This window comes from Dendrobates tinctorius, unplaced genomic scaffold, assembly GCF_039654945.1.
Source record: "Dendrobates tinctorius isolate UK_male_01 unplaced genomic scaffold, ASM3965494v1 ptg000095l, whole genome shotgun sequence".
In the NCBI taxonomy this organism is placed as follows: Eukaryota; Metazoa; Chordata; class Amphibia; order Anura; family Dendrobatidae; genus Dendrobates; species Dendrobates tinctorius.
Window position 1 is genome coordinate 28,378,106 of NW_027361763.1, and position 11,565 is coordinate 28,389,670.

Below are 11,565 nucleotides of genomic sequence, written 5' to 3' on the forward strand. Positions count from 1 at the left end.
AAGGTTTTATTTAAAAGTGTAGAATAAATACCAGTATAAAACATCTGATTTAAATAAAATAAACAAAATATAAAAATTGCACTGGTCCTTCACGAGCCACCATAGGGGCTGACATGTATCATAGAACATTGCGCTGGGAACCCTGTCTGAGTCATATGCCTGTCTGACTCTTCTCTAATAGTCCAGAGAAGATAAAGTGGTGGAGAACTACTGATCCACTTCTACCTCATCCTGTCCTTCAATCTTGGTGGGGTCTAGGGATGGTGGTTCTTCGGGAAGGACTCTAAATTTTGGCAGCGTGGCATTCTTCTGTTCCAGACTTTGCTTTCTCCACTTAATCCGGCGGTTCTGGAACCAGACCTTCACCTGTGAAGAAAGGAGAAGACGTTGTTGATAACTGGGATCTGGCAAATATGTGAAACTCTTTAGTTACATCACAGTGACCCAAATTATGAGTGTGAATATATATTGGAAAATTAGAAAGCAAATGTGTTCAGCTAAAAAAAAATACATTGTCAAACCAAAAAGGGCTCAAGTTGAACAACAGTTACAAAGAGCATGTACCGGCTCTTACCTGGGTTTCTGTGAGGCCAAGTGTGGCAGCCAAGTCCACCCGCTCTGTCCCCACCATATACTGCTGCTTTACGAATTCCTTCTCCAGCCTTTCCAGCTGTTCTGGAGTGAAAACTGTCCTAAATCTCTTCAGCTTGTGGGATCCTGTGTTGCAGGGCAGAGATCCTATTGGGCAGTTGGTGAAGGACGAATAACCTGGAAGAAGCAGAAGGTGGCGCTGTCAGAGAAAGAAAGAAAGAAAGACGCTCCTTGGACTGGAGAGCACAGACCTACAACTTCTCATAGTGAGATTCAAGATAACTATTCTGATGTGAGAAATACAAGTCTCAGCAATTCTTATCCTGAAGAACAAAAATCCACATCTCTCCTGATATAACCAACTGTTTGTAGAGATATTATTAGCACCAAAAACTAATTATTAGATAGAATTAATATAGCATAAGGAGTGTGGACTCACCTCTGTGGCTGCACAGGGGGTCTGGACATCTGCACCCTCCGCTGAAGTGCTGCTGGGGTTGGACATAGCCAGGGAAGGCTGCAGGTTGGCAGAGCCACACTGGAGAGTAGGACATGGCCCCATAGGTATAGCCATGGGGTGCAGGGGGCATCTGCCAGACGGGTTCCTGCACAATGACTCGGGGAGCCCGTCTGTCCTCCCTGGACAATATCGAGTCTATATCAAAGGCGTTCCTTGGTCTTGTCTGGTCCCGCATGGCCGCTGGCAGAGCAGGAGTCTGATCCAAATGGTGGCCAAGCCTTGGGAAGATGGGAGTAGGCTGCATGATGGCTGCGAGAAGGGAAAGTATCCTCAGGTGATTAGAAGTTCCAGGAGCAGGTGATCTCTGCTGGAGAATGTAGGGTCCTGAGCTCTGAGCCTCCTTATATCCAGATCTGGGCTCTGTGAAATGCAAATACACTATTAGCATGCCAATAGCCCAGAGCAGAGATCAGCACTGAGTCGAGGAGTGGGCTCGGCACACAGACCCCACACTGCCCCCGAGAGGAGAGGAAATGGCCACGGAGCAAAGCTTCCTACAGCCTCCCCCAGCTGGCCCCAAAATCCAGGGGACGCAGGACACCTGTAATGAATCCATAATTAGCGGGAATCGTGTGATGAGTGTAACTATATCTATATATCCACGTGTCTATATACCGACCTGTGATCCACCCGTCCACGGGGCGCAGGATTCTGTTATCTGCTCATCTATGTATACAGCTCATATTTAGCTGGTAGTTATTAATGGATCTCATATTTCACTGATTATCCACTTATCTATGTATCTAACTCTACATCTCAGATATTTATTATCTATCATGTTTATCTGTCTATTTATCTCATAACTGTTATCTACTTATTTATGTATCGATCTCCTATTTATTTATTGTTCTACACCGGCAGAAATAGAAATAATGGATGGATAGAAACTAGATAAAGATGGACTTTATAGGATGTGAGAACAATCTATAGAATGGCTTTAAAAGGCTAATTATTATTATTATTAATTATTATTATTATTATTATTATCATTGTTATTATTTATTATTATAGATAGATTCTATATAATTATCTCCAGATCTCCGGCCCCCGCTATCAGTAGCCGCCTAATATCCTCTGAGGGCAGCGCCCCCGTGTGTCTCCATATCTGCTGTTCTCGCCGGTCCTGGTAATTACAGAGAATTGCTCTAATGATACATTACACTGAGGAGAGATCCCCAGATCTCAGGAGATCTCCAGGACCAAAACACCGAGCAAGAGGCACAAAGTCGCTTTCTACATTGGTGAGGCGCGAAATGTGTAATAACCGGACATTAGACAGATCCATAATGATCTCCTCTCTGCTGCCAGGGTGGGCTCTCCTGGGGTCATACCGGGGTCCAGCTCCGAGCCCCTTATATTAGGGATTTTTTAGGGACATATTTTCCATTTCTCTTTATATTCATCCATCTCTTACTTTCTAAATAAATTTCATCATTGAAACATTTTTAGTAAATTGTGAAATATCTTTTTTATTTTCTCATTTTCAAAGTAAAATTTTTCCTCCTTTATTCTCCCAGACAATAGATGATTGTACAATGTGACACTTACATTTTATTTCTGTTGTATACATTCAGTAGACGACTTGGAAACAATCAAGCTTTTCACTGGTTTTCTTTTTGCTCCAGTTTTGCTATTTTTTTTCTTATGACAGAGATCTGATATTTTTTACATTTTCACTTTGACAATGTCTTTACACGTATAAGGCTGTGTGCACACGTAATTGGAAATGCTGCGGATTTTGAAAAATCCACAGGTCAAAATACCTGCAGTTTAGCCCTGCGGTTTCATACCTCACAATGGTGAAGGTGTGAAACCGCAGCGGAATCCGCACCAAGAATTGACATGCTGCGGATTGTAACCCACGGAAAAATCTGCAGCATGTGCACAGCGTTTTTGGTTTTACCATTGAAAACAATGGTACTGTACAACACAGCAGAATCTACACCGTGTGCACAAAGCCTAAGTGACTGGGTTTAATAACAGAGGTGACGTTGTTTCATTTTTATTCCACTTTTCCCCTCATTTTCATGTCCTTCCTACTTTTTACACTTTTTTTGCTTTACTTGGATTATTGATCATTTTTTATAGCAAGTCACTAGTTTTGCTTTTTGTTCCAGTGAAGTTTTTTCTTTTCTTTCTTATGTCCTTTCCATTTAACACATATTTCCTCTCTCTTTGTATCGCTGTCTTCAGTATAATTAATCTCCTGATAACACCAACAAAGGTCAAACTACTCAAATAAAAAACAGCATCAATTACATAACAATAAAAATACAAACAATTACAAAACTGCAGTAAAGGGGGTAAGTGTGTACAGAGCCTGAAGTGGTAATTCATGATCTGTATATCTCATTTCATGTAGCCTAAACATCACGGTATAATATCAATGTGTTCCGTCTTCCATGGAGAGACACAGTAGAAATAGAAGTAATGCGCATACAAAATACAAGTCGTCAGACCCCTCAGGAGAATCACAAAACATCTCCAGCTTTTATTACCTTTATTTGGGTAGTTTGATCTTTGTTGGCGTTTTCTGTTATTCCTTAAAACTCCCGCCCATTAGCTGCTGCCCCAGAATTGTTTAATTAATTCTTCTCTTGGTTAGACATTGGGCTGCTCCGACCCCTCATCTCCATACAACGTGTAAGTCTGCATGTGTAGCCCATTCACTATTTCCATCCATCCCTCACTCCATCAGGATGGCCGGGCCATCATTGTAAATACACACCTTGGCGCTATATAAAGATTATTATTATTATTATACAATGAGGTGTGATTGGATAATTAGAGGAGATCTGATTAATCAGTGTCATCTTCTTCTCCTGGTCGGTGTCTGCTGTTTCTCACCTCGGCCGAGACGGAGGACAATCTCGGTCACTGTAAGAGATGAAGATGGTGGCAGCTCCGGTGGCTCCAGCCCAACAATCCACATTTGGTGACAGTTCCTCCATTGTTCTGTGGGAACCCTTGTGCTCCACATATTGTTCTCAGTTTGACATTTTTCTTTCCTCTTATTCCAGTTCTGATCCTTTATAATGTGATTATTCCGATCATGAAATCACTTTTTCCTTTATCTAAGCATCAATCCTCCTTATATAACACCAATCCTCCTCAGATCTCACCGATCCTCCTCAGATCTCACCAATCCTCCTCAGATCTCACCAGTCCTCCTCAGATCTCACCAGTCCTCCTCAGATCTCACCAGTCCTCCTCAGATCTCACCAGTCCTCCTCAGATCTCACCAGTCCTCCTCAGATCTCACCAGTCCTCCTCAGATCTCACCAATCCTCGTCAGATCTCACCAGTCCTCCTCAGATCTCACCAGTCCTCCTCAGTTCATCAATTCTGATATTTTGCAATCATTCTATTCTTGTATTAACCCCATATGAGCCGGTAACCAAGTCTTCGGAATTATATGACACTATACTACAAAACTACTTACAAAGGATCAGTGGTAAATGTTGGATATTTTTTTCTAATTTCCAGTAAAGATATGGTTTCACGGGAAAAGTGCCAAAATTGACAGGGTACACCTTACCTGTGGAATACATACATACCGTAATGTGGAACTACTTTTGTATACAGTGCTGAGTGCCACCATTTTGGTGTCCTTATTTGCACTTTTTATGCATGTTATTTTGTATTGTCTTATGTGCCAATAAAGAGTTTTTATACAAGTTTTTTGAAAAACCGCTCCTATGGACCTCCTTTTTCTAAATATGTGATCTCTGGAGAGGTTTGTTAGTAGCTAAGTGAATTTCACTTTGCGAACGAATCAATTGGAGTCTGGGTTTTTGTTTTTTGTTCTCCTTCCATTCAGCACTTGACCCATCCATTTGAACATTTTCACTGCCCCCAGACCCCTTTCCAGGGTTTTAAAGAAAAAAAAAAGCTTGACTTTCACATTGACTCCCAAACGAGCACCTCACCATTTTAGTCCTCGCTCATCACTAGTCTCTACTAATTCCAACCAGAGCGCCCCTATAATGATGAGCTTCATCCCCAACATCCCAGTAATATCTACGGTCATTTTTCTGCTAGAAAGTCAAGTCTAGGAGACTCCTGTGGTGTCTGCTCCTCCCCAGTGTAAAGCTCTTGGCCGGGTGTGGACCTTCCACTTCAGAGCTGCAGGGTAACAAGTTTCATTCCCCGGGGGCTGATAATGACTGACCTGATAACAAGGGGACTCTTATGGCCTTGTATGAACAGAAGAACCACCCTGAGGCCCAATGTGCCCTAGAGGCAAATCTAACATCTGCACAGCTTTAGGGCGGTTTCACACATCCAGATAATTCTGGTACTGGGAAAACTGGTACCGGAGTGGTCCGTGTGGATACGTGTGCTATCCGTATTTCCGTGTGTACCATCCGTGTGTGATCCGTGTCCTGTCCGTATGTCCGTGTAGTGAAATAATTGGTTTCAATATTAACCCTTTGACTCCTAAAAACGCACACGGATGGCACACGGACGCCATCCGTGTGCGGTACGTGTTTACACGGACCCATTGACTTGTATTGGTCCATGTGATCTGTGCTGTTGCACAAAAACGGACATGTCAACGTATTGTGCACACGGACACAGTCCGTGAAAACACGCTGACATCTGCATAGACATATTCATTAGAATGTGTGTCTATGTGTGTCAGTGTCTCCGGTACGTGAGAAAACTGTCACTACATGTACCGGAGCCACTGACATGTGAAACCGGCCGTACTGAGCCCTTCACTCCCCAAATGTATGGAGACCTCTATTGTGTGCTGATTGCTACAACTAGGATGAACCTTTTTAATGCCTTTTTTTTGGGAGGGGAGGTAAAAGTGTAAAAGTATATTGGCAAGATTTATATCTTTACTAGATTATGGCCCGATGCTATCGCATCGGGAGGATGCGATAGCATCACACCTCTTGCCATGTTAACCCTCAACACACACACTCCTCAACACACACTCCTCTCATCTTTCACCATCTCCACTCACTCTTTCACTCCACATACGACCCCTTCTCTCACTCCGTCTCTCATACTCACGCCGTCATCGCCGCAGCTCCACGATCCCCGACATCTTCTTCCGCCGGCGCCATCCTGGATCCAGACGTTGTCCACGCCGGCGACATGTTCTTGCGGCGACGCCATCTTGAGTATCGTGAAATCCCGCGATAGTCAAGATGGCGTCGCCGGAAGAACATGTCGCCGGCGTGGACGACGTCGGGATCCAAAATGGCGTCGGCGAAATCTCGCGAGTTTTCGCCGACGCCATTTTGGATCCCGACGTCGTCCTCGCCAGCGACATGTTCTTGCGGAGACGCCATCTTGACTATCGCGGGATTTCGCCGATCCAAAATGGCGTCGCCGCAAGAACATGTCGCCGGCGTGGACGACATCGGGATCCAAAATGACGTCGGCGTAATCTCGCGAGATTTCGCGGACGCCATCTTTTTGGATCCCGAGTCGTCCACGCCAGCGACATGTTCTTGCGGCGACGCCATCTTGAATATCGCGGGATTTCACGAAATCCAAGATGGCGTCGCCGCAAGAACATGTCGGCGGCCTGGAGAACGTCTGGATCCAGGATCGCGGCGGCGGAGGAAGATGTCGGGGCAGCGACGATGACGGTGTGAGTATGAGAAACGGAGTGAGAGAAAGGAACTTATGTGGAGTGAAAGAGTGAGTGGACGTGAGTGGAGGTGAAAGGTGAGAGGAGTGTGTGTTGAGGTGGTGTGGTGTGTTGAGGGTTAACATGTGCGTGTGTGTGCGGTGACGTCACCGGTTACAACTGGACGGAAGTTGTTACAACCGGAAGCTGCTTAGGGCATTTATTATTAGAGATAAAAGCTGCTCAATAACTACATTATAAAAAAGTTTAACCCCTTCATCTCTGGCCATTTTCCGTTTTTCACTCTCCTTCCCAGAGCCACCATATTTTTCAGATTTTTCTGCCAACATGGCCGTGTGAAGGCTTTTTTTTTTTTTTTGTAGGAGTAGTTGCATTTTGGAGAAGCATCAATGATTTTACCATATAGTGTAACTAAAAAAAAAAAAAAAACAGAAAAACAATCCAGCTGCTGTGAAATTGGAAAAAAAAAAAAGTGCAATTTTCTCAATTTTTTTTTACCCAGTTCACTAAATGTTAATACTGACCCCGCATTATGATTCTCCAGGTCATTACAAGTTCACAGGTGCCAAAGATTTCTAGGTTCTTTTTTTTTAAATTATTTAAGTGGTGAGAAAAATCCAAAATTTGTCAGCTTATGCTGCGGTGACCAAACAAAAAAAAAAACAAGAAAAACAAAAATCAGTATAATTCTTTTTATATTTTGATAACATCGGCCGTTCCTTATACCAATTTTTATTTTTTTATTATTGTTCTATTTTGAATGGGCAAAACTTAAATAGGTTTAAAAACTTTTTTTTCTACTTTGAATTTAGCTGTCATGTGCTGGAGAAGATGTCAGCTCAGCGCCGGAGCCCGCATTAAAGTGGAAGACACGACTTAAAACGTTTTTAGGAGTGATAAGTAGTGTTGAGCATTCCGATACCGCAAGTATCGGGTATCGGCCGATACTTGCTGTATCGGAATTCCGATACCGACTTCCGATATTTTTTCAATATCGGAATTCGGCATCGGAATCGGAAGTTCAGTTGATTGACGGCCTGACGTCATCATGATGCGCGGTGTGTGCGCATCATGATGCGCCGTCATTTCGGGCCTGCCGGGGGTCTCTGCCGGCCTGCCGGGGGGCTGTGCCGGCCTGCCGGGGGGCTGTGTGGACTGCCCGGGGTGTGTACCGGCCTGCCGGGGGGCTGTGCCGGCCTGCCGGTGGTCTGTGCACCCTGTGGGGGTCTGTACCGGCCTGCCGGGGGGCTGTGCCGGCCTGCCGGGGGGCTGTGCCGGCCTGCCGGGGGGCTGTGCTGATGTCCGGGGGTCTGTGCAAGCATCGTCCGATGGGACTACAAGTCCCATCGGGCGATGCCTGCTACCATGACAGTGATTGACACATTAGCCAATGATGGGACAGTAGTAGTCCCATCATCCGGCTAATGTGTTAAATGTTAAAAAAAAAAAAAAAATACTAAATACATACTACATGCATGCTACATACATACTACATGCTACATACATACTACATATATACTACATACATACTACATACATGCTACATACATACTACATGCATGCTACATACATACTACATATATACTACATACATGCTACATACATACTGCATGCTACATACATACTACATACATACTACATACATACTACATGCATGCTACATACATACTACATATATACTACATGCATGCTACATACATACTACATACTACATACATACTACATACATACTACATACATACTACATGCTACATACATACCACATACATACTACATACATACTACATACTACATATATACTACATGCATGCTACATACATACTACATGCTACATACATACCACATATATACTACATACATACAATACATACTACATACATACTACATACATACTACATGCATGCTACATACATACTACATGCTACATACATACCACATACATACTACATACATACTACATGCTACATACATACTACATATATACTACATGCATGCTACATACATACTACATGCTACATACATACCACATACATACTACATACATACTACATGCTACATACATACTACATATATACTACATGCATGCTACATACATACTACATGCTACATACATACCACATACATACTACATACATACTACATACATACTACATGCTACATACATACTACATATATACTACATGCATGCTACATACATACTACATTTCCCACACAGCAATGGCATAAAGTGAGACTAGGGACTTTTTCTTTTTTAAGTGGCGGAGGAATACAGTGCGGAAGGATACCTACCTTCCGTCATTGGATTCCTGCAGCCCGTAGAGAACGGCAGCAACAGCTGATGCTGCAGTTCTCTACCCAAGATCGTCGTGGGACACACTCGTGGACTGCTTCGGATCGTGGGTGAGTATTTTTGTGGTTTGTTATGTTAATATTTATTCCGTAGACGACAATGGCTTCGGGGAACAATGTGACAACTATTGGTAAGTATGTTACTCTATGTTATATGTACTGTATGTCTATGTATGTATTGTATGAATGTATTGTATGTATGTAGTATATATGTGGTATGTATGTAGCATGTAGTATGTATGTAGTATGTATGTAGCATGCATGTAGCATGCAGTATGTATGTAGCATGCATGTAGTATATATGTAGTATGTATGTAGCATGTAGTATGTATGTAGTATGTATGTAGTATGTATGTGGTATGTATGTAGCATGCATGTAGTATATATGTAGTATGTATGTAGCATGTAGTATGTATGTAGTATGTATGTGGTATGTATGTAGCATGTAGTATGTATGTAGCATGCATGTAGTATATATGTAGTATGTATGTAGCATGTAGTATGTATGTAGTATGTATGTAGTATGTATTGTATGTATGTAGTATATATGTGGTATGTATGTAGCATGTAGTATGTATGTAGCATGCATGTAGTATATATGTAGTATGTATGTAGTATGTATGTGGTATGTATGTAGCATGTATGTATGTAGCATGCATGTAGCATGTATGTAGTATGTAGTATGCATGTAGTATATATGTAGTATGTATGTAGCATGCATGTAGTATGTATGTAGTATGTATGTAGTATGTATGTAGCATGCAGTATGTATGTAGCATGTATGTAGTATATATGTAGTATGTATGTAGCATGCATGTAGTATGTATGTAGCATGCATGTAGTATGTATGTAGCATGTATGTAGTATGTATGTAGTATATATGTAGTATGTATGTAGCATGTAGTATGTATGTAGCATGCATGTAGTATGTATGTAGCATGCATGTAGTATATATGTAGTATGTATGTAGCATGCATGTAGTATATATGTAGTATGTATGTGGTATGTATGTAGCATGTAGTATGTATGTAGTATGTATGTAGCATGTAGTATGTATGTAGTATGTATGTAGCATGCATGTAGTATGTATGTAGCATGTATGTAGTATGTATGTAGTATATATGTAGTATGTATGTAGCATGTAGTATGTATGTAGCATGCATGTAGTATGTATGTAGCATGCATGTAGTATATATGTAGTATGTATGTAGCATGCATGTAGTATATATGTAGTATGTATGTGGTATGTATGTAGCATGTAGTATGTATGTAGCATGTAGTATGTAGCATGCATGTAGTATATATGTAGTATGTATGTAGCATGTAGTATGTATGTAGCATGCATGTAGTATATATGTATGTAGCATGTAGTATGTATGTAGCATGCATGTAGTATGTATGTAGCATGTAATTTTTTTTTTTTTTTTACATTTAACACATTAGCCGGATGATGGGACTACTACTGTCCCATCATTGGCTAATGTGTCAATCACTGTCATGGTAGCAGGCATCGCCCGATGGGACTTGTAGTCCCATCGGACGATGCCTGCACAGCCCACCGGCAGGCCGGCACAGCCCACCGGCAGGCCGGCACAGCCCCCCGGCAGGCCGGCACAGCCCCCCGGCAGGCCGGCACAGACCACCGGCAGGCCGGCACAGACCACCGGAGCCTGCACAGACCCCCTGGCAGGCCGGCACAGCCCCCCGAAAGGCCCGTACAGACCCCAGAGAGGCTGTACAAGGGCAGGAAAGGGTTTTTCTTATTCCGATACCGGAAGTCCCATAGACTTGAATGGGACTTCCGGTATCGGAATCGGCGATACCGATACTTTTTTTAAAGATCGGCCGATACCATCCGATACGATACTTTGAAGTATCGGACGGTATCGCTCAACTCTAGTGATAAGCATTACAGTGAGACACTTGAGAACTAGTGAAGAGCGAACATCCTGGGGTAACGTGTTATCGAGCATGCTCAGGTTGTTATCTGAGTATCTTGGGCGTGCTTGAATAATATGTTCGAGTCCCCGGGGCACCGTTTGTCGCGGCTTTTAGACAGCAGTCACACATGCGGGATTTCCTGTTTGTGTGTTGCGACTGTCTAACAGCCGCGAGACTTGCAGCGGTGGGGACTCCAAACATATTATTCGAACACACCCAAGATACTCGGGTAGCACCTCAGCATGCTCAATAACACGTTATCCGAGGACATTCGCTCATCAATAATGAGAACGAATTCTAAGAGAAGAGATTGACCACAAAAAGATAATTTGGTAAAAAGTATAAAAATGTTTTATTTAAAAGTGTAGAATAAATACCAGTATAAAACATCTGATTTAAATAAAATAAACAAAATATAAAAATTGCACTGGTCCTTCACGAGCCACCATAGGGGCTGAGATGTATCATAGAACATTGGGTTGGGAACCCTGTCTGAGTCATATGCCTGTCTGACTCTTCTCTAATAGTCCAGAGAAGATAAAGTGGTGGAGTT

General features: G+C 42.6%; 1 protein-coding gene across 1 annotated transcript; it reads right to left on the reverse strand.

Moving 5' to 3' along the window:
• Positions 1-207: 207 nt before the first annotated feature.
• Positions 208-1,379, reverse strand: LOC141098851 (homeobox protein not2-like). Its single transcript, XM_073586810.1, has 3 exons — positions 1,031-1,379; positions 575-768; positions 208-366 (listed from the first exon to the last, which is right to left on the reverse strand). The coding sequence occupies exons 1-3, from the start codon at positions 1,353-1,355 to the stop codon at positions 208-210; spliced, it is 678 nt and encodes a 225-aa protein (XP_073442911.1). The 5' UTR covers positions 1,356-1,379.
• Between the last annotated feature and the right edge of the window lie 10,186 nt (positions 1,380-11,565).

Excerpts from the sequence above, each read along its gene's own strand:
- LOC141098851 (XM_073586810.1), bottom strand. The coding sequence starts at position 1,355 with ATGCAGCCTACTCCCATCTTCCCAAGGCTTGGCCACCATTTGGATCAG. Across the intron at positions 769-1,030 it reads CCCCCTGTGCAGCCACAGAG|GTTATTCGTCCTTCACCAAC; the intron begins GTGAGTCCACAC and ends TGCTTCTTCCAG. Across the intron at positions 367-574 it reads TTGGCCTCACAGAAACCCAG|GTGAAGGTCTGGTTCCAGAA; the intron begins GTAAGAGCCGGT and ends CTTTCTTCACAG.